The sequence below is a fragment of the Zootoca vivipara genome, chromosome 2, assembly GCF_963506605.1.
Source record: "Zootoca vivipara chromosome 2, rZooViv1.1, whole genome shotgun sequence".
Taxonomy (NCBI): domain Eukaryota; kingdom Metazoa; phylum Chordata; class Lepidosauria; order Squamata; family Lacertidae; genus Zootoca; species Zootoca vivipara.
This window is the reverse complement of record NC_083277.1, coordinates 17,305,470-17,328,953: the sequence shown is the minus strand read 5'-3', so window position 1 is coordinate 17,328,953 and position 23,484 is coordinate 17,305,470. Positions and strand designations below refer to the sequence as shown.

At 45.7% G+C, this 23,484-nt stretch overlaps 1 protein-coding gene across 3 annotated transcripts; it reads right to left on the bottom strand.

Moving 5' to 3' along the window:
* Window positions 1-592: 592 nt before the first annotated feature.
* Window positions 593-18,434, bottom strand: TRIM39 (tripartite motif containing 39). 3 transcript variants are annotated; one of them, XM_035107024.2, is made up of 8 exons: window positions 17,958-18,434; window positions 16,934-17,149; window positions 15,363-15,887; window positions 12,813-12,911; window positions 9,722-9,952; window positions 8,215-8,237; window positions 6,943-7,058; window positions 593-5,101 (listed from the first exon to the last, which is right to left on the bottom strand). In XM_035107024.2, the coding sequence occupies exons 3-8, from the start codon at window positions 15,777-15,779 to the stop codon at window positions 4,554-4,556; spliced, it is 1,434 nt and encodes a 477-aa protein (XP_034962915.1). In that variant the 5' UTR covers window positions 15,780-15,887; window positions 16,934-17,149; window positions 17,958-18,434; the 3' UTR covers window positions 593-4,553. The 3 variants fall into 3 exon arrangements, with proteins under 3 accessions (XP_034962915.1, XP_034962914.1, XP_060127214.1); XM_035107023.2 differs by having other exon boundaries at window positions 16,934-17,025; XM_060271231.1 differs by having other exon boundaries at window positions 12,813-12,908; window positions 17,958-18,432.
* Between the last annotated feature and the right edge of the window lie 5,050 nt (window positions 18,435-23,484).

The following is a 23,484-nucleotide window of genomic DNA, read 5'->3' as shown; positions in this document are numbered from 1 at the left end:
GTGTGGATTTGCCAAGCGTGCCTTCCTCTTAGCACGTTTCTCCCTTGCGTCCTGAGTTCGAGTGTCTTCAAAGCCCACGGCACCTTTGGTAAAGGCTGTTCTCCAATTGGAGCGCTCGCAGGCCAGTTTTTCCCAATTGTCGGTGTTTAAACTAATTTTTTTTAGATTTGCCTTGAGACAGACAGTCTTTAAACCTCTTTTGTTGACCACCAGCATTACGCTTTCCATTTTTAAGTTCGGAGCGGGGCACACATGAAATGTCACGTGCGTCTCCCAACACTGCACAAGCCAGTTCCACTAGGCTGGTCAGGTCCAAGCTTCAGCTTGTAAAGCAGCTATACTGTAGTTATTTTTGGACAGGGATAGTCTGAACATGCACTGGTAACCTCTAGGCTGGATTACTGCATTGCATTGTGTGGTGCTGCCCCGAAAGTTGGCCTGGGAGCTGCAGCTACTGCAAAATGCGGCACCTTGGGCAAGGTAAAGCCCCTGGTGTTACCTATGTTGCTGCTGAAAGAACTGCGGTTCTGACATCTTTCTCCCGGCCGATAAAATAAAAGTGCCCAAGAAGTGACACACGCGCACACATAGATCATTGCGAAATAAAACAAAGAGATTTTATTAATAATCTTAAAAGCCACAAGACATAGACCTTGCCCTAAGCTGTGGGTTGCCAGCCCACTCATGCTCAAGGGTTGGACGCACCCAAGTCAGAGCTTCCTCACCCGCATAGACGCACACATACACAAGTCAATCACACAACTCCAGACACTACCATTGGAAGGTGGAGGCAAGCTGAGCCCAACAGGGCATCACCGGGAGGGGTGGGTTATAGCTAACCTGAGGCTGAACTGCGAATTGAACGTCTTAGAACGGGGTGGGTGGTGAAACATGTGGCCCTCCAGATGTTGCCTTAGTCCATGCATGTCCAAAGTCTGTTTTGGGGGGTCTAATCTGGCCCGCCGGTCGGTTTAATCCGGTCCCTGTGGCAGTTCATTTCCTGGGGTAAAATCCTAAAAAACCCTCAACAACTTCAACCCTAAAAAAAAAGGTCAGCAACTTTGGTCGGCCCTCACAATCCTTCACTTCATCAAATCTGGCCCTCTTTGAAAAAAGTTTGGACACCACTGCTCTAACTTCAATCCCCTCCAGCCAGCATGGTCGAGAGTCCGGGGTTGTGGCAGCTGTGGTCCATCACCATCTGGAGGGCCTTGCTGTGGAGGAATTTCCCCTGCCATGTTCGGAGGCCGTTGGAATCTTTATTCAACATACATATTTTGCACTCAAGGGTATTCTAATCACAAACATAAAAAGGCAAAGGACCCCTGGACAGTAAAGTCCAGTCAAAGGCGACTATGGGGTTGCAGCGCTCATCTCGCTTTCAGGCCAAGGGAGCTGGCATTTGTCCACAGACAGCTTTCCGGGTCATGTGGCCAGCAGGACTAAACCGCTTCTGGCGCAACAGGACACCATGGTGGAAGCCAGAGCACACGGAAATGCAGTTTACCTTCCCACCGCAGTGGTACCTATTTATCTACTTGCACTGGTGTGCTTTTGAACTGCCTGGACAAATGCTGGCTCCCTCAGCCTAAAAGCGAGATGAGCGCAGCAACCCCCTAGCCGCCTTTTACTGGACTTAACCGTCCGGGGTCCTTTACAAATCACAAACATACATACCTTCTGTAATAACTTTTAATATTTTTAACTCTGGTGGAATCTCTCAGGACGACGAGTGGCAGTGGTGGGAAAGTTGCATAGAAGAGTTTGGATTTGATATCCCGCTTTATCACTTCCCGAAGGAGTCTCAAAGCGGCTAACAATCTCCTTTCCCCTCCTCCCCCACAACAGACACCCTGTGAGGTGGGTGGGGCTGAGAGACTTCTGAGAAGTGTGACTAGCCCAAGGTCACCCAGCAGCTGCATGTGGAGGAGTGGAGACGCGAACCCGGTTCCCCAGATTACGAGTCTGCCGCTCTTAACCACTACACCACACTGGCATACTCATCTGCTCCCCATTACCTTTCTTATTTGCTCTTGTCACCTATCGAAAGCTGCTTCTTTCCCCAGCTTCAAGCAGCAGCAGCACCATTCCTCCATGAAAACTCCCCGAACAAAGGCTGCTTCCTAAGGCAGGAGCAGCAAAGCTGAGATCACAGAATGAGGGATGGCCACCCAACCTCTGCTTAAGAACCTCCAAGCTTGTGTGATGATGTCACACTACAGTGCAGCCAGATTAGTCTGCGTTCCAAACAGGTAAACGTAGCAGCTGCATTTTGCGGACTTCCCCTAAAGCATGGCCCAAAGAAGTGTTTTTTTATGTTGCTCCCTCCGCCTCACATTTGGCTAAGCCGTGCAACATCGGTGAACTTCAGGATAGAAATGTTAGCAGAGAAGACTTTTCCTGCATTCAAGTGAACTACTGGAAAACGTTCACCCTCCATTGCAGGCCATTGCCCTTGACTCATCTGTGGACACTACTTTTACCCGTGGCGAATGCCGCTAGGCATTCCTCTTCACAGCCCACAGGCAAGCGTCACAATACACGCCATTCATTTCATGAAAGACTTTGGGATAGCAGCTTGAGTTAAAGCCAATGGATGCTGCCAACTACAAATCATACAACTGGCCCTTTGGATAAAATTTGGGACTTAAGACCAGCTCTGCTTCCTGGGTCTGAGACAGAAACTCTGTTCCAATACCCTTCAGTCCAGATCTGCCAGCTAGCTGCAAGGGCTGTGCAGCCCATAGCGGGGCTGGGCAATATATCGATATATCATCCAGAACTGGTTTCAAGTCCATATCACGATATTGGTTCCAAAGTTTTTGACCTGGCAATATATTGTGAACCATGATGTGCGTTTGTGTGCTATACAAAAAATCACAATGTCGGGAAAACCGTGAAGCCAGCCAAGGCCTCATTTCAGACGTTGTGGTGTATCAGTATATCGTGATGTTTAGCTGGCAATATATTGCGATGCTGAAAACCGGGTATTGCCCAGCCCTAGTCCATAGAGATCTCTTAACACTCTACCCAGGGAGTGCTGGGGTGTTCAAGAGGAAAGGATCCATCCTTGGCCTGCTTTATTCTCACATGTACATTACAGTACTCTACCAAGACCACAGGAGGCTGCTTCTGTATACAGTGGTGCCTCGCTTAACGAATGCCCTGCTTAATGAATGCCCTGCTTAACGAAAGGTTTTTTCTAGCGGAGGTTGCCTCGCTAGACGAATTCGTTTTCGTCTAGCGAATCGCGGTTTCCCATAGGAATGCATTGAAATTCAATTAATGCGTTCCTATGGGCAAAAAAATTCAATGAAAAAAAATTCAATGCATTCCTATGGGATTCGCTAGACGAATTTTTTCGTTATAAGAAAAGACCCGTGGAACGAATTAAATTCGTCTAGCGAGGCACCACTGTACACTGAAAAGCAGGGTTCAGCAACCTTTTTCAGCCGTGGGCCGGTCCACCGTCCCTCAGACCATGTGGTGGGCTGGACTATATTTTTTTTTTTGGGGGGGGGAATAAATGAACGAATTCCTATGCTCCACAAATAACCCAGAGATGCATTTTAAATAAAAGCACACATTCTACTCATGTAAAAACACGCTGATTCCTGGACCGTCCGTGGGCCGTATTGAGAAGGCGACTAGGCCACATCCGGCCCACGGGCCTTAGGTTGGCTACCCCTGGAATAAGGTGTAGAAGGGGCAGCGAAGGGAAAAAAGAGATGGTTTCTGCAATCTACACACACAATGATGAATCCCTTCAGAGAGGTCACTTCCCTCCACTGTCCATGTAGCACATGTCTGCCACGCTCTCATTCACACACATTTCTGACCAGCTCTGCCCACAGCCAATGCAAACAGTGTGGCTTGCTTTGTTGTTCTTTTATTTTCCGAAGTTTCAGCATCACCGTCTGATTTAAGCCCCGCTTGAAGTTTGGGAAAGCAGAAGGAATCCCATTTCTTCACTGGCCTCCACAAAAGCCGAACTGCTCCAAAACGGGCTCTTGGCTTTTGTGGGAATATTCCCTTCATTAGCATCGCATCCCTTTAAGGAAATGTGAAGCCAATAAGTTAAATACCAACATTTCTGTAGGGTCCCCCTCCCTCACCTTCAGTGGTGTTTTTGAAAGCCTTTGCACGTTTCCTTCTGCCGTTCCCGGCTGGGGTTGATGCAACTTTTGTTTCCTGCTCCCTTGCATCCTTCTCCACTGAGAAACTGTCTTAAATAACTCCCTCAACACATCTGATAAGGTATTTAGATTAATATTTTAGTTTTTTTTCGGGGGGGGGGAACAGATAAACTTTTGTTTCCTGCTCCCTTGCATCCTTCTCCACTGAGAAACTGTCTTAAATACATCTGATAAGGTATTTAGATTTATATTTTAGTCTTTTTTTTGGGGGGGGGGAACAGATATTTGAATTATCTACTTTCCTTTATGCTCTAATCAAATATATTCAATTTCATTCAGATAAAAACCACCTTTGAGGGCTAATCCTAGAACAAGGTTGCCCGGGGGGGGGCAGAGGGAGAAGAATTGGCCATCTTGTCACTCCCAGTCCGTGGGAGGCCGAATGATGAGGGGAGCAGCATTCTTGCGTCCGGCACGGATTCCTGGGTAGAAAAAAGGCCACAGCTTCTCCGTGAAGGTGTCAGTGAAAGTGTAGATGTGGGAGCGGTCCGTCACATTGTAGAAGGAAAGTCTGCCAGCCTCGTAGTCCAGGAAGACACCCACTCGCTTGGGTTTGGTGGCGACACTGAGGGGCGTGAAGGGGGTGGTAGTGGCCGCATACTTGTCCCCGTTGAAGAGCCTCACCCGCCAGTAGCCAGTCTCTGGTAGGGACGTCGTCTCCCCTTTGCGGCTCACGGATTCGTTACAAACCCCTAGGGCCCAGTGGGTCTTTTCGCCCACTTCCACTTCCCAGTAGTGGCGGCCCGAAGTGAAGCCCTCTGTCGCCAGGACACAAGGGTAGGTGGTGAAGCGCCGCGGGCTGTCGGGCAGGTCCCGCAGGCGTTGCTCCACAAACTTGACGCTCTTCCGGTCCTCGGAGAGCACTAAGTTGGGGTGGGCCGTCTCGGGGTCGAGGGTCAAATCTCCTGCAGGAAAAGGGAGAGAGACGTTCATTCAGGCTCCGCTGCGATGGTGGCCAGGCCTCAATGGCTCAGGATGGTGTGTTTTTTTTATTTTTTTAAAAAACAACACACAATAATTTTCATTTGATTTTACAAATATAGAATTATAACAATACAATACAAAATACATAGCCATATTTAGAGATTTTTCCGAATCTCTGAACTTCCCACCTTCCCCTCCATGGGTCCTATTGCCAACCTTTTCAACTGCATATTATTTTGTAATCCATATTTTATATCTCTCCATTTTGTCCATAATATTTGCTACATTACAAGCAGAGGTTCTCCAGCCAGTTTCAATCCACTCTCCCCCTCAAACCTTTACTTAAAAACCTCCATCATATCCCGAAGGAGATTGTTCCACTGTAGAACAGCTTCTTGCTGTCAGAAAGTTCTTCCTGATGTTTAGTCGGAATCGCCTTTCTTTCCTTGTGAGCTGTTTTCAAAAGCACCTGCCCTACCACTGCATAAACTAGAATGCGGGACTATTTTAAATGAATCAAGGTCTGATCCAGAAGGCAGTAGTTAGAACGGATAGAGGATTCCTTGAATCCCCCAGCAGCAAAAGTTTGGGATTTGGAAAAAAATTAAATATCTGATTTGACTGAAATAATGCACTGACTGGATAAAAACTAACACTTTTCCGGAGAGGTTATCCATCTTTGTACAGGGGACGACAGAGGACGAGATGGTTGGACAGTGTTCTCGAAGCTACGAACATGAGTTTGACCAATCTGCGGGAGGCAGTGGAAGACAGGAGTGCCTGGCCTGCTATGGTCCATGGGGTCACGAAGATTCGGACACGACTAAACGACTAAACAACAACAACCCTGGACAAAATAACCATGTAGATAATTTATTGTCTGTTGTTTCAAGGCATCCATAGGCCTCCTAAGAGTCACAGAACAAAATATAACTGACATTTTAAATTGAAACTGAAAATGTTCTTGCTACCTGCAACTTTTCTAACACACACTTTGCCCCAGAATATATTCTAACAGAGATTTTATAATCTATCCTAGTTTTGCCATAAAATTATCTTTGCATTCTTCTTTGCTTTTCAGGGGAGCATGACATCCTCAAGAACATTCAACCTGTATGACTACTCTTCCTTCTTCCTCTGCTTCCAGCCATTTTTCTAAACACAGACCAGCCTTCCCCAGCCTGAGGCCATCCAGCTATTTTGAACTAAGGTGGTTCCTTGGAAGTCAAGCAGAATCCGTTCTGGAAGTCCGTTCAACTTCCAAAATGTTTGGAAACCAAGGTGCAGCTTCCGATTGGCTGCAGGAAGTTCCAGCAGCCGATCAGAAGCCGTGGAAGTTGCGCTGGACTTTTGGGTTCCAAAGAACGTTTGCAAACCGGAACACTCACTTCTGGGTATGTGGTGTTCAGGAGCCAAAATGTTCGACTCGCAAGGCGTTCGGGGTATAAGGTACGACTGCATCATTCCCGTTACTGCTGACCACTGGCTGTCCTGGATGGGGTTGATGGTCTCAAAACATCTGGAGTGCATCAGACTAGGGAAGGCTAATACTGTTCCTCTCCCACTGTCAACAATTCTAGCACACCTCTCCTGGACTCATTACATTGTTCATTACAAAGTTGTGTTGTGTGTGCACTGAGCAGAATTAAGCTCACTTGCTTGGATGATGCTGATCTGCAGAATCTATTCCAAACTCAAAGAGTTTTCTTGGCACTGTGGATGAACCCCTTGATCTATGAGCAAGGGAGAAGAGGCCCAATTCTCCCAGCCCCCACACAGACCAAATGGCAAATTGCCTGGATGTGGCACCACGCCAGCTTACCTGTGAGCCTCTTGATGATTTTGCGCAGGACGAAGTACTGCCTGGGGAAGTTGCAGAAGTTCTTTTCCAGCTCGATGGAGACCAGTTTCAGCTTCTGGGCCTGCACCTCTTCACACCTGGAAGAAAAAGAGCACAGAAAGTTAGGTGAGGGAAAGTCCAGGGTTGGGGAACCTTCAGATGTTGCCGGGCTCCCAACCCCTAGCAGTCTCAGCCAGGATGGACAAAGGCCAGGGATGATGCAAGCTGTGGACCCCAGGAACATCTGGTGGGCCCCAGGTTCACTGTCCCTGAAGCTGTCCATTGCTTCCATGTGTCCCCCAATCATCTTTCATTTCATGGCCATTGTGAGCCCAGACTTCAAATACTTGTAAGGTCTGGTCAGTGCCTGGATGAGTGATCCCATGAGAACCTACATGTCTGCAGCCTTGGCTTCTGGGATGGAAGGAAGGTGGGATATCAGTGTACAAACGTAAATAAGCGAGTAACAATTCTTGAGATTCACAAGTACTTTTAATTCTACTGATTCTCTTATGCTGCTTTTTACATATTTTTTTGTGTATTTCAGTTTAATATGACTTATGTATATGCTTTTTTATTTTTGTAAACTATCCTGGGAATATGATTGAAAGGCAGTTATAAAAAATACTTACAATAAATATATAAAAGAGTCTCCAGACATGGTGTGGTGGTGGGGGTGGGGGATGAATCATCTCCCAGTTTATAATTGAGCAACTTGTTTATTTTCATGGAGGTTTAGGGTTAAAGGGTACCATTGTTCTAGGCACATTGTTCCAGGCACATTTCCACTAGCCTTGGCCTTGATCAAAGGCCAATTTGTTCTTGGAAGCACTCCCACTAGGAATGAAGTGGCACCTTTAGATCCAACCCCTTGCCTTTGTCCTTACAAGTATCTGTTTCAGCAAAGCAGGGGCCTTTCATACCTTCAATCACACCTGATGCCAAAAGAACAGTAAGGTAGGTTGCAAGGCAAACCTCTCTGGGGAGAGCTTTCCGCAGTTGTGAAGGTGGATGGCACCACCATAGAGAAGGCCCTGTTTTTGGTAGCTGCCCACCTCCTTTGAGACAGCAAAGGCATCCATTGGAAGCCCTCCTTGAAGAGGTAAGGAGACCAGCAGTCTTTAAAAGAGCATTTTATGTGTCAAACCAGGACAAATACTTGTCCAACAGCCGTTTATGACAAGGACCCCCTCATAGGACCCCATAATAAAAGGCAGTGAGACTGTTGTGACAACCAAAGAATTTGCTCCTTACCTTTCAAGGGTGTGCTTCACATCCTGCATGAGAAGGACAAGAAATAAAAATGGTTAAGAGTTGTGTAGTCATTAAGGACCCCAACTGCTAAGCAAAATCTATCTATGCAGACTGGTGAAATGAGGAAGATCCCACCTTTGGTTAAAGCAACACATATTATTCTGCTGTTTTAGCTTAAAAAAGCACAGGCAACAGTTAAAAACCACCCCAAACGCACCAAAAAGATTCAAGTGTTGGACCTTTTGTGCAAACCGCATCAACTTCCAGCCTGCCACTGCAATGTCCTGAAATATCAGCTATAGCAGGGGTCAGCAACCTTTTTCAGCCATGGGCCGGTCCACCGTCCCTCAGACCATGTGGTGGGCCGGACTATATTTTGAGGGGGGAAGGGGAAATGAACGAATTCCTATGCCTCACAAATAACCCCGAGATGCATTTTAAATAAAAGGACACTTTCTACTCGATCCGTGGGCTGGATTGAGAAGGCAATTGGGCCGCATCTGGCCCACGGGCCTTAGGTTGTCTCCCCCTGAGCTATATGCATCTATCCAAGGATCTGCCTTCACAAAGCAAACCAATTCTGATGACCTTACACTGGATTTCATGCTTGCATGTGGACTACAGAAAGCTAGAGCCCTATGCATCTTGCCCTGCTACCCACAAGAGGCATACAGATTCACATCCAAAGGGTCTATAGAAACTGGGGTTCACAGACCCTGATGGAAACATTAGATGGGAGGTGGAGGAAGTGGGGAGCAGAAATGGGCTGGCGCAAACTGGAATTCATCGACGCTTTGTTCTACTCTCATCCCTCTGAGTTGCACAATCAATGTTGGAAACAAAACCCCACATGAAGGCCCACCCCATTCCACGGTGGCCCCAGCCCAAGAGCACTGCATTTCTCAACTGGTTGAGGCAAATGATCTCTGGAGGGTCGTTGAACCCATCACATGGAATCACTGCTTCCTAAGAAGAAGAAGTTTGGATTCTATATCTCGCTTTATCGCTACCCCAAGGAGTCTCAAAGCGGCTAACATTCTCCTTTCCCTTCCTCCCCCACCAACAAACACTCTGTGAGGTGAGTGGGGCTGAGAGATTTCAGAGAAGTGTGACTAGCCCAAGGTCACCCAGCAGCTGCATGTGCAGGAGCGGGGAGCGAACCCGGTTCCCCAGATTATGAGTCTACCGCTCTTAACCACTACACCACACTGGCTCAGTTTTGTTCAGAGTTTTATTTGCTCCATCAGGCTGCAGTTGAGGAAAAAGGGGGAGCAGGCTCACTCTTTCAGATCCGTGGGTGCAAAAGATAATTCAAGTCCGTTTTAATCTACTGTTGATTTACTGCCTGCCTTAAGCTTTACTGGTGGTTTACCACGCCTTAGAGCACTAGAAAAAGTAAGGGAAGGAGGCAGACTCAAGGGCTGCTGAGGAATGGGATGTTCCAAGCAGCATTTGTTCAGATGCAGAAGACCCCCCCTCTCCAGGTAGACTCTGATGCACACCCCACCTTGAGCATCTCCATGCCTGACTGCAGACACTTCTCCTCGATTTCCGTCATGAGGCTGTTGAGGGAGACCCGCTGCTCAGACAGTTCAGCCACATTGTCCTTTAGTTTCTGCAAGATCTCCTTTTCCTCATCCTCCAGGTGTTGCATCAGCACTTCTTGCTCCTCCTCCAGGAACAAATGCATCTCCTCGAACTCTCGGATGATGAGCTGGCGGCGGTCTTCAACCTTCCGCTGCAGGGAGGTGGGAAGAAAGGGTTCTGGTAGGGCTCAATGAGGTCAACCCAATGAGCTTGATGCTCAGGATTGGCAGAAAGAGGGAACTTCCTCACACAGCACAAAACCGGAGTGTGACACATTACAGAAGGACGTGACCCAGAAAGACCCAAATTCAAGTACTTGCTCAGTTGCGACTCTCACTGGGTGACCTTGGGACAGTCTCCCTCTCAGCCCAACTTACTGTACAGAAACAACAACAAAAAGAGCCTTGTGACACCTTGAGCACTAATTTAGTGAATCAAAGTCCATTTCATCAGATGAATGATGATAATGTGATGAGGTGGATTCTATGAAAGCTTACATCATAATCAATGTGTCAACCTTTAGAGTGTCACAAGAATCTTTGCGGTTTGTGCTCCAACAGATTAAAGCTGGTGCTCCTCTTGAAATTGGAAGGTTACCATTTTGTTTGTGAAGACAGAGGAGAGTTATCCCACTGTGCACCACCTAGATTTGGAGGGAAAGTTGGCTATGAAGTGTGGCAATCTAATATTTTTTGGAATACAGTAGACCCCCTGGATACGAATTTAATTCGTTCTGGGGGTCCGTAACTGGAGGTGTCACGCGCGGTGCGATAGAGCATTTCTGCCCACATGTGTGGTGCGCAGAGCGCTTCTGCGCATGCACGAAACCCGGAAGTATATACTTCCAGGTTTGTCACGTTCGCAACCCAAAAGTTACATATCCAGAGCGGTACATAACCGGAGGGTCCACTGTAATGTGATTCTCTACTATGGGAAGTACTATGGCATCTCAATGCAACATTAAAAAGAACTAGATGAATTCATTTAGGCCAAGCCTGTCAGCCATTTTAGCCAAACTGAACCTCCTCGTTCAGAGGCAGTATACCTCTGAATATCAAATGAGAGGGACAAAGCCCAGCAGGGGAAGGTCCAGGAAACGTTCCTGCGCTGCTTCTGTGTTCCAAAAGGTACTAATGCTTAAAGAATGCATTGCTTGCTGCTGCCACTGTAAAGCTGGCATAAATTTGTTCTATTTTTTAATTGTTTCAATATGCTTTGGTATGTTTGAACAATTGTCAGCTATCCCAGGCTTTGTAAAGAGGATAAGAGGAGCATAAACATACATAAATGTGGCTACATAGCATAATGGGCTACACAGTTTCACCTGTATCACTAAGAAAAATCCTTGTGTTCTCCCACCCACTTGCAGGTGTGGCTTCTTAGCTGTTACTAATAGTAATGCACTTTTAAAGTTGTTTGAAGGGTGCTTTGTGGGTTGTTGTTGTTTTGCAAAACATTTTTTCATCATCATCATCATCATCAAAAGTAATTTCCAGAGGAGCTAAAACTAAAAGAAATTAAAAGCAATGGAGCATAAAGAACTGTCAGGACTCTAAGGAAGAAAAAAGAGCACATTATCCCAAAGTATGCAATTCTGGTACAATTACAATTTTCTGGTGTGCTACTGTGTTCCTTTTTATAATTGGTTTGTTTTGACATAAAAGTAACAGAATGTATTTTCTTAAACCATTCTGATTCTGCCATGGTGGGGGCCGAAGGGTATTTCCTGCCCACCAACCAAACGCCTGTACTCAGCATTTATTTTTTGAGGGAATCTTGGTGCAGGTGTATCACAGCAAATGAAAATATCACAGATAGTCGTACCTTGGAAGTTGAACGGAATCCGTTCTGGAAGTCCGTTCAACTTCCAAAACATCCGGAAACCAAAGCGCGGCTTCTGATTGGCTGCAGGAAGCTCCTGCAGCCAATTGGAAGCCGCAGAAGCCCCGTCAGACGTTTGGCTTCCAAAAATAGTTTGCAAACCAGAACAGTCACTTGGCATTCGGGAGCCAAAACATTTGAGAACTAAGCTGTTTGAAAACCAAGGGACGAATGTACCAGCTTTTATTTTATACAGCGAGTGGTTTTATTAAGTAATTTGCTATTAAGTTTTCTATCTTTTTTCGATACCAGTTACAAGCTTGGTGGAGCATGGGAATTCTGTGATATTCTTGTGGAGAAGCTGGTAAAATGTGGGTTGAACGAGGAAACTGTTAGTTAGGTAGATTTGTAGCTGGTTGACAGACAGAACCCAAAGAGTGCTCATTATTGGTTCCTCGTCATCTTGGAAAAAGAGTGGCAGGTAGGGTGCTGCAGGGTTCTGTTCTGGGCTCTATGTATTGAGAGGATGCTCATCAAATTTGCAGATGACGCCACACTGGAAGGGGTAGCCCAGGCCACAGAAGACCACAATCAGTATTCAAGATGACTTTCAACTGATTGGAGAAATGGGCAAAATAAATTCCAACAGGGACAAATGTAAGGTTCTGCACTTAGGCAAGAAGAGCCAGCAGCATAGGTATGAACCGACCCACCCAGACTTCCCAACTGTAATCTGAAGCCTTCTTTGTGTGCCCCCTCCGCAAGGGGACTGGAGGATGGCAACATGAGAACAGGCCTTTTCTGTAGTGGCTCCCTATTTGTGGCATGCTCTTCCCAGGGAGGTTTGCCTGGTGCCTTTGTTACACATCTTTAAGTGCAACGCAAAAACATTCCTCTTCAAATATGCCTCTGGCTGTTAATTATATATGCCTTTTAAAGCACACGTGATGTGCTCTTGTTTTTAATGTGTGTGCTTTTCCTTTACCCTTTGAATATTAATGGAAGTTTGTTTTTTGTTTTTATGAAGGCGCCTTAAGTTGCCTCAGTGAGAGAAAATGTTAATACTACTACTAGTAGTAGTAGTCCACTTGAATTCAAGCAAGGCTCACAGGGTTTCCACTGCAGCATTTATTTGCTTTGGGAGAAAATTCCAAGTGAAAGAAATACAATCCAAAGCAAGCAGCACTTGCCTTGAGCTCCCCGGGCTTCTTCTCTTCCCGGGATCTGCACTGGCCGATCTCATGCAGCTTTCGTTCAAGTGGCTCCAGGCATTTCTGCAGCTTTTCCTGCTTGAAAGAGGAGATGACATAATTGGGAGCTAGCACAGGGATAGTAGTTAAAGTGTATAAGTCATGAGCATAAGAATCACCCATCTTGCTTCTTGCAGTGGCCAAAAACAGACACCTCTAAGACACCCACAACCAGTGTTAGAAACTCAGATATAAGCTAAGTGCCAAATAGCTCCTTAAATCAAGGTTATAGTCTCCAAAATGGAATCCCTCATGTTCAAAAAGGGGAAAAAGGAAGACCCAGGTAACTACCAACCGGTGATCTTGACATCAATACCAGGGAAGGTCCTAGAACAGATAATTCAACAGCGGTCTATGAGCATTTAGAAAAGGATGCTGTGATTACTAAGACCCAGCATGGGTTTCTCAAAAATAAGTCATGCCAGACCAATCTGATTTCGTTTTTTGATGGAATTACAAACTTGGTGGATCAGGAAAATGCTGTGGACATAGTATATCTTGATTTCAGTAAGACTTTTGACACCCCCGCCCCCTCAGTGATATTCTTGTGAGGAAGCTGGTAAAATGTGGGTTGAATGAGGTAACTGTTAGGTGAATTTGTAGCTGGTTGACTGACCGAACCCAAAGAGTACTCATTAATGGTTCCTTGTCATCCAGGGAAAAAGTGAGAAGTGGGGTGCCACAGGGTTCTGTCCTGGGCCTGTTGTTGTTCAATGACTTTATAAATTACCTGGACGAAGGAATTGAGGGGATGCTCATCAAATTTGCAGACACCAAACAGGGAGGGGTAGCTAATGCCACAGAAGACAGAATCAGAATTCAAAATGACCTTAACAGATTGGAGAACTGGGCGCAAAATAACAAACTGAATTTCAATAGGGACAAATGTAAGGTTCTGCACTTAGGCAGGGAGAACCAGATGCACAAATATAGGATGGGGGACACATTGCATACTAGCAGTACATGTGAAAAGGATCTAGGGGTCTTCATGGACCATAAACTTAACAGCAGTCAACAGTATGATGCAGCAGCAGCAGCAAAAACAAAACAAAACCTAACGCTATTCTAGGCTGCATCAACAGAAGTCTAGTGTCCAGATCGAGAGAAGTCATACGGTAATTACCACTCTATTCTGCCTTGGCCAGATTGAACTGCGTGGGTAAGGAGTTTTCTTAACTGGGAGCTCTGGAGAAGACTGTCAAGTAGAAAGCAGGAAGTCTTTGATGTTCTGCTGATCCCCCTGGCTGAAGTGTGGTGTAGTATCCACAACAGAATGTTGGCCCTGTGTTATGGGCCAACTGACTTCACAAGTCTAACACGTACCAGTCAACATTTGGCCAGCTGCAATCTGTACTAATACATCTTCAAGGGCAGCCCCACGTACAGGGGGATTACAGTAATGCAAGCAAGGGAGAGGTTGCTGTAATTTGGGGAACCATGAAAAAGAGTATTCTCCAGAAACAACTGTAGCCTGGCAAGTAAGCAAGAGCTGGACAAAGCCACCACTTTGGACACTTGAAGTTCAAGTGAGAAAGCTGGATCTAGGTGTACCCCACCCCATAGCAGCATATCCCCACTTACAGCAGGCTGCATACCTTGTTCCCAAACACAAGAGCCACCTACCCACATTTGTGTCCGTTATTTTCTGCCTTTATTTTGCTATTCTTCCAGCCTTCCTATTCATTATTTAAGCCTTCCCTTGAAAACAACTGAGTTCCCTTTCTCCATTCAACTCTGCACTGAATTCTCACATCAAATTTCAAGCTCCTTCTCCTTATTTTTAAGGCTTTCCATTCCTTACCTCCATTACATCCTCTAATAGCAAAGTCCACCTTTATTATGCCCTCTGACGGCAACCACAGTGCCTCCTATTACTAACAGAAATTCAACTAACATGGAAGCGACAAAAAACAAAAGAGAGGCACCAGCATACTCAGAGGACCTCGGAGGTTTCCAGAAGAGCCAACAATAACAGCCCCCACCCAGACAACCCAATGAAGACTGAGAGCATAGTCAGTGGTCACTAGCAACCAGCTGAGCATTACTTTGAAAAGAAAAAATGGGAGAGTGAATTGGCTTACTTATAGTTCCCTGGAGGAAGCTGTGGCTGGCTTGCTGAACACTTTAATGATTAAACAAGCAAACCAAAATATAGGACAGCATTTTATTGCAGTTCCCACTTGGGCTTCCTTATTCAATCAGACTATGTACAGTCTGTGCACGTTTATGTGCCACTGTGATGGCAAAAAAGGGCATCTGTCCGCAATGGGCAGATAAACATCAAATGCATTACCTCACACGGCTGGTGATGTTTCTGTTGTTATTTATATACACTAATCGCATTGCTCACGGAAATGACTCCAAGTCACTTACAGACACAATAGAAATATTAAAACCAATTACTATGAACAAAATCAAATGTTGGTGTACATGCCTCTCCCGTCTTTTTTTTTTAAACTTGATTCCAGCCATGTCCCATCCTTACTTTACCTTATACTCCAAGGAGGCATCGTCCAGGGTCACCACCGTGTGGGAGCGGTGTTCGTGAGAGATTTCGCACACTAAGCAAACGGCCTCCTGGTCGTCCTTGCAGAAGAGGTGTAGGACTTCATTGTGCTTCTCGCATAAGTCCTCATCCCGCACCTTGCGCTTGTTCGTGACCTGCAGCTGCTTGGCTATTTCCACCATGTTGCCCAGCTGCCGGTTGGGCCTCAGAATGCGATGGCGCGAAGTCTTGCGGCAGACGGGGCAGGGGAAGTCCCGGTTCAGATCTTCCCACCAGCGGGTGATGCATACCCGACAGAAATTGTGGCCGCAGTCAATAATCACAGGGTCCTTGAGGTACTCCAGGCAAACAGAGCAGCTGGCTTCTACCTGGAGGTTTTCCAAAGGGTTTGTGGTGGCCATGTCTCCTCAAAGGCAGGAGGGGGAAAGCATGGATGGCAGAACCAAGGGCTGTATCCAGCGTAGCACTACATCACTTAGCGATATCCTTGTTGTGCTGGTGGAACATTGCTGTGCAAAGGAAAACAAGTATATTACAAAAGATTGCTCGCCAATGGATTACACAGCTGTTGTGCAACAAGCTTCCACTAGCACAACAGCTGTGTTTGATTCCTTCATTGTGCAACCTTAAAACTATGTCATCCACTAGTGCAAGGGATCTTGCACTAGCATACAATAACACTGCATATGGCCACAATAGTGGTGGCACAGTTCAATTTGTCCCAACTGTGCACTTTTTCATAAAAACACCAAATTTGCACCATACATAGAATATGCAATTGTTCTCAAATACTGAGCCATGTGATCTAGCATATACCCAGACGCGTGAAATATTTCTAATTGAGCATAGTGTAAGCACACAATAACTCATATATGACCCAAAACAATATGGAATGTTGTCCCCACAGCCTTCACATTCTGATCACGGACCCTCTATCTAGCTCAGGCGTGGGAAATTCGTGGCCCTTCAGACATTGCTGAATTTTGTTTTTGTTCTTTTTATAACTTTACTGAAAATTCTGAAAGCAATCACCAAACATGAAGTGTTGTCTTCCAGGACAAATACATGCACTTATTTCTAGTTACAGGTAGGTAGCCCTGTTGGCCTGCCGTAGTCGAAACAAAATTTTAAAAATCCTTCCAGTAGCACCTTAGAGACCAACTAAGTTTGTCATTGGTATCAGCTTTCGTGTGCATGCCCACTTCTTCAGATACACTGAAACAGAAGTTACCAGACCCTTATATACAGGGAGAGGGTGGGGAGGGGTATTACTCGGTAGGGTGGTGGGAATGGGTGATTGGCTGATAGGTGTGGTGAACCTGTTGATGACTGTTAACGACTGCAATTGGTCTTACAGGAAAAAGCAAGGGATGAGATGGCTAAAAATAGCTTTATCATGTAAAATCACAGTGTAAAATCTTTATCATGTATAATCACAGTGACTCTCAACTAACCAATTAAAAAGTGTCCACTCTCAGCATTACAACAGTTTTAGTATTTGTCAAGGTACTTCAAAGCCCTTTAGGGCGGACAATGCCAGACTACCGGTACCTACCCTGTTGTTTGGGTTATCTGGAGCTCCTCAACTGCAAGTGTATTTTCCTCTCTGGGCAGGGTTTCGGACAGCAAAGATTTATCCATTGGGACCTGGCCGAAGCATGATTTAACATCACAGTTAAACAGTTTAGCTATGGCTGTTGATCTCTTCCAGTTCCTAAACACCAAAGCACCTTGCAAAAGAGTCGTCCAGCATTTAACACTTTGTTATTCCCTTGGCAGGTCAAAAGAATAAAAAATATATTTAGAAAGCAATAATACTTCCCATTTATACAGCATATTTCCAAGTGTTCGAAGTACTTCACATATATTATCCAGTAACCCTTACAACAACCTTTAAGGAAAATTAGTATTATAAATTATACCTATACAGCAGATGAAGTGGTGAGATTGAGAAAACACTGGCTTGCCCAAGGGTATTTATATCTTAAGCAAGATCTAAATTAGAGATTTTGTAGCTCATGACTCTTACCCAAACTCTGGGCCTGGAGTAAACCATACATTTGTACCTGCTTGTCTCCCTATTAAAGTAGGGTCACCCTCTCAATCCCTGTTTTGTTCCAGATCCCTTCTGTACAGTGATATCAAATTCACCCTGTGGGGCCCAGATAGTGGGTCATTGCCTCCGAACCCAAACCATCTAGCAAAAGCTAAAATGCATGAGAAACACACTTTTAAACAGTCCTGTTTTAGTTAACAAGGGGACAGTAGCCTTCTTCCTGGATAGCTGGTCACCGTTTATGTAGCACTTCCCCAAAAACACTTAACAGGCGTTTATCTCAAGTGCTTTTACAACAGCCCAACCTAGTAGGCCCAGTATTGCCCTCACGTTGCACTGTGTAGGAGCGGTGAACTGAGAGAATGCCACACAATAAACAGAAAGAAGATACAAGTAGGTAGCCGTGTTGGTCTGCCGTAGTCAAAACAAAATAAAAAAATTCCTTCCAGTAGCACCTTAGAGACCAACTAAGTATGTCATTGGTATGAAAGAAAGAAGCTACAGGGCTTTTATTTCAGCTCACCCTGTTCAGCGCAGGCAGAGGAGGAAGAGGCAGGGCAGCAGGGCTGGCAGTGGCCATCTGTCAGGGATGCTTTAGTTGAGATCCCTGCATTGCAGAAGGGGGTTGGACTTGATGACCCCCAGGATTCTTTCCAGCTCTGTAATTCTAGGACTAGGGCAGGCACCAGGGAAGCTGGGGGAAGCCAGAGGGGCGGGGATCTCACGGCCCGGAGGGGCTGCAATAAGGGCAGTTTCAGAGGGGGCTTTAGAGGGGCAATTACGGAAGGCCCCACAAAGCCCGCCGCTCCTCCGCGCAGCACGGCCGCAGTTACGGCAGCCCCGCCGCCCCTCTTTGGCCCTCACTTTCCCGGCCCACTCCGCCCCCCGAGCATGTGGGCGACGGCTGAAGGGGCGAACCGCACGGCCTGCTGGACGTCCGGCCGACCGCCCCCTCCCCACTCCCACAACAAACCCTTTCCGCAAACGCCACCAGAGGAAGCCGCTCTTACGTAACCGGAAGCGACGCTCCGAGTGCCGCCGAGGCCATAGAGCTAACGGTTGATTGGTTCTCCCAGCCGCTTTCGCTATCTCCGCTTTCCATAGACGCGTGGCGTGTGTGTAGACTCACAAAAGGCGTCGCCTTCCGGATTCCTTTCGCTCCACCTGTTCTGTAGGCCTTGCAGTGAGTTGCTCTGCCCTCCTGCGGCTCCCAGCAACTGCTATTCTAGAGCATTTCTGCCTCCAGCTGCTGAGGAAGAGCGTACCTGTTGTGGCTAGTACCTAATCCTCTTTTAGAACCAACCGGGTTGGTGGCCATCCTTGCCTCCTGTGGGAGGGAGTTCCGCAGTTTACCTGTGAAGAAGTGCTTCCTTTCACCTGAGTCTTCCAACTTTCATCGGGTGCCCACGAGTTCTAGGTGTGACTAGAGAGGGAGAAGAGCTCTTCTTTCGTCACTTTTTTTTGAAAACAATAAATAAAAAATTGTTCATACTTTTCAAGTTTATGCATTTCACTAATTTTACAATCATTTTGACATTTCAAAGCTTGACTTCCCATCCCCTCTTTTTGCACTTCCTTAAATTTATTTTTAATATCTTCTGCATATCCAAATTAACTTAATTTGCTCATTTATTCATATTCTTTATATACTCTTATGAAGCTGCATAATTGTACACACTTCTATCATGTAACTTCTCACTGGCCTTCTTTCGAAACCAAAAAGTTCCTGCAACTTTTCCTCACAGGTGTTAGGGTGCACACACTCCACAGAAAACCAATACAGTCATACCTGATGTTACGTGTGCTTCAGGGTGCGTTTTTTCGGGATATGGACGCGCCGAATCCAGACGTCCTGGAACGGGTTACTTTGGGTTCGGCGCACGCGCTGAAGCACTGAATTATGTCACGCACCTGCGCAGACGCGGCGCTTCAGGATGCGGCCTTTTCAGGTTGCGAACAGACCTCCGGAACGGATCCCATTTGCAACCAGAGGTACCACTGTACTTCACCCTTCAAAGTTTAGGAAATGTTCCCCATAGGAAATGACACATTTTCACACACAGAGCAACACCCCCCCCAAGCCATCTTGGCTCTCCTAATGAGACTAAATATTTCCTCTGCAGAATAGAAACCTTTCCCAGTAGCCCTTTCACTTTCAAATCCCGCTCTAAGGGCATATTTTGTGTATGAATAGGGTGGGCCTGTGACCTGGATTCAAGAACTAATGTATTTACCATCTCAAAGGAATGGCCAAACTACAATTCTCAGCATCCTTAACAAACTACAGTTTTTGGTTACAGGTAGGTAGCCGTGTTGGCCTGCCGTAGTCAAAACAAAATTAAAAAATTCCTTCCAGTAGCACCTTAGTACGTCAACTAAGTATGTCATTGGTATGAGCTTTCGTGTGCATGCACACTTCTTCAGATACACTGAAACAGAAGTCACCAGTCCCTTATATATAGTGAGAGGGTGGGGAGGGGTATTACTCAGAAGGGTGGTGGGAATGGGGGATTGGCTAATAGGTGTGGAAACCCTACTGTTTACGACTGCAATTGGTCTTACAGGAAAAAGCAAGGGGTGAGATGGCTAAAAATAGCTTGATCATGTATAATGAGATAAGAATCCAATGTCTCTATTCAGACCAGGTCTCTCCATGGTTTTAAGTTTGGTAATAAATTGCAACTAAGTTGAAATCAGTGGATGGACAATGGTAGCTGATCTAAGTGTGCCAGTTGTTCTGCCGCACAAGTATTTCAGTATGTGGAAAGAGCCCACTTCTTCCTGCCAGGTGGCTGGTTTGGGGGGTTCTCCTGACCCCCCCCAAGTCTCGGGGAATGTGGAGGGTGTGGCGGAATAGTGCCTGATGATGATTCCGGTTCATCATGGGTTAACCTATCACTCCCATGATAGGCAGATGTTCCCTGGGAGGCGGAGTTGGCAGTTGGGGGAGTAGAGTGTTAGAGAGGGAGCAGAAGGTTAGGTTCGGGTGGATGGGAAGAAAGGTTATAACTGTTATTATCAAGATGCAGGAGATGTATTAACAAGTCTGTATTCATAGCTGCCAAGTTTTCCCTTTTCTCGCGAGGAAGCCTATTCAGCATAAGGGAAAATCCCTTTTAAAAAGGGATAACTTGGCAGCTATGCTGTATTATATGAAAATAAGATATGCAATTTTAAGAACCAGAGAAATCCATGTTTTCAAGTTAAATAATAAAGTTGAATGTGTCTAAATGTTCAGTACCTTCGGAGGTGTGACTAAGAGGCGAGAATAAAGCTTTCCTGTGGAAGAGGAAACTGTTTGCTTTTTCTCCTGTCCTACAAAGGGCTGGTTAGTGAAGCCAAAGGAGACACATAGGTGCCTAAGGGAGAGGCACATTGTAGCAGTAGGGATCCATGGGAGGGAGACCCCACTGGTGGCAATAGGTTTCGAACGCAGAGCCCTGAGGTACCCTGGAGACAAGTCCAATTGGGACACTGGAGGTTTTCTCCCGTTTGTACAGAAGCACAGGGAGAGCCTCGGTTGTTAAAGCAATGAGGGAAACTGGGAATTCCTCACAGAGGGTATGCAGGGGGAAGAGAGGGGGCCAGCCTCATTGGGCAAGCAGAAGTCCTTGCATTGGGCTTCCATTGATGGGGCTGTTATAATGAATATGGTATAAGTCGGTGTTCTTCAGTTGCGGGTCCCTAGATGTTGTTGGACTACAATTCCCATCATCCCCAGCCAATTTAGCCAATGGTCAGCAATGATGGGAATTGCAATTCTGGCAACAACCCAAAGTGGAAGAACACCAAAGTAAGTGGCAGTTTCAAAACTGATACTCCTTGACATCTCTGTCGATTTCATCCTGTTAAAAGCATAGAGTGCAGGAGAGAAGGCACGGCAAGTTTTTTTTTTGTCTTTTTAAATAAAAATGGGATATTCCTGGAGCAGAACATATGAGGACAGAATGATCGTAAGGCAGAAAGCTGCAATGCCAGGAGCTAGAGAATCCAGGACCAGTTGGATACGTAGGCGTAGAATATATGGGTGTGTTTGTTTTTTCAGAGAATTGAATGTACTTTGCTAAGTTATTGCTGCCCACTCTAGGATAAAGGAGATTAAAAAACAACAACCCCCAGAGTATCTAATTTTAATTCCTGTGTTTTGTTTTTGTCGGGTTGGTGTTGGTTAAATGTTTAGCTGGAGTTGGTTGTTATTTTAATTTGGGTATAACTGTAAACTGTTTATTGTTATTGATTTCTAGGTTTGTTTGTTGCTTGTGTAGGATATTTTGTTTTTTAATGTTTGATGTTTTGTTGCATTTCTATATGTTTTGTAAGCTGCCCACAGTGGCTGGGGAAACCCGGCCAGATGGGCAGAATATACGGTAATTTTTTAATTTTTTTAATAAATAAATAAATAAATAAAATTATCTCACCTAAGATCCAAACATTAAAAGGGTAATCAGTGATCTCATGGCCCACCCATCACCCATGTGTTCAATCCACCTTCAGAAGCGAAGGCTAATCTCTGGAGTGTAGATGTGTTCTATGGTTGGGATAAAAACCAGACTGCCCACAAACAAGAAGTCACTTTCTCTCTGTTAGTGCCATCTAAGAGGACACTGCTGTTGCTCGAGGACCACCGTGGCTAGGCATGGCTCACATTTGGCTACTGACATCTTGCCTTTTTCTCTGCTTCGTAGCAGGAGGTAAGCCCTCATAATTAGGGGTACGCGTACCCCTAAACATTTTGTGAATATAAGTTTGGCTCATTGAGGGGCAATATTTCAAAATGATAGTACCCCTAAACATGTTTTTTTAAAAGAAAAAAGCACTATAATAATAATAATAATAATAATAATAATAATAATAATAATACATGGGATGCCACTGGTATGGGCGTCATATCCCACCACCCTTTCCCCCATCCACCACATACATTTAAAGTGTATTTAAAACACATGGCTCCCCCAAAGGATTCTTGGGACCTGTAATTTACCCCTTACAGTTTTTCGATTCTCCGCACCCTTAAGAAACTCCAGTTCCCAGGAGTCATTGAGTGAAGCCATGTGTTTCAAATATATGACCCACAAGACAAACCCCCAATTTGCTTCTCCCCCTCAAGGTAAATTACAAGGTAATTTATTATTTTTAATTGTAGAATTACCGTAGATCAGATAGTTTTGCCACTTCGTCCCAGGTGATATTGCAATATCTGTGAACAAGCTGCAAACTTACTCAGAATCTTTGCCATCTGCCACCTTTCTGTAAATCCCCACTTTCATGCAGCCCATGATCTAATGAGGACAACAACATATCCAAAATGCTTTTGAACTTGGGAAAGACAAATCGCTGTCAGAACTCAGTTTTCTTAAGGCTACCAGTCGTTTCAATCCTTATTGTAGACAGTTTGTATGGCACTTTGTATTTTATTGTACTGGTAAAGGTAAAGGTAAAGGTAAAGGGGCCCCTGACAGTCAGGTCCAATCGTGTCCAACTCTGGGGTTGTGGCATTCATCTCGCTCTATAGGCCAAGGGAGCCAGCGTTTGTCCACAGACAGCTTCCGGGTCATGTGGCCAGCATGACAAAGCTGCTTCTGGCGAACCAGAGCAGCGCGCGGAAATGCCGTTTACATTCCCGCCGGAGCGGTCCCTATTTATGTACTTGCACTTTGATGTGCTTTCGAACTGCTAGGTGGGCAGGAGCTGGGACCGAGCAACGGGATCTCGCCCTGTTGCAGGGATTTGAACCGCCGACCTTCTGATCAGCAAGCCCTAGACTCTGTGGTTTAACCCACAGCGCCACCTGGGTCCCTCAGTGGTTTAGATTGTACTGGTATCCTGGTATAATTGTTGCACATTGCCTTGGTGATACGAAAATGTTTTAGGAAATAAACAGCAAGTCATCTCAAAGGCTAACTCTGAAGGGGGGGGGAGAGGGAGAATGAGCGCTCTAAGAACATGCAGTTGCTTGGGCATATTGAATACGTATTTGTCTGATATATTGTAATGGTTTGTTTTACGAAGTCCTGATAATGTTCTAATGTCTGTATACACCAGGGGTCAGC

Excerpts from the sequence above, each read along its gene's own strand:
- TRIM39 (XM_035107024.2), bottom strand. The coding sequence starts at position 15,779 with ATGGCCACCACAAACCCTTTGGAAAACCTCCAGGTAGAAGCCAGCTGC. Across the intron at positions 12,912-15,362 it reads ATGCCTCCTTGGAGTATAAG|CAGGAAAAGCTGCAGAAATG; the intron begins GTAAAGTAAGGA and ends TCCTCTTTCAAG. Across the intron at positions 9,953-12,812 it reads AGAAGCCCGGGGAGCTCAAG|CGGAAGGTTGAAGACCGCCG; the intron begins GCAAGTGCTGCT and ends ACCTCCCTGCAG.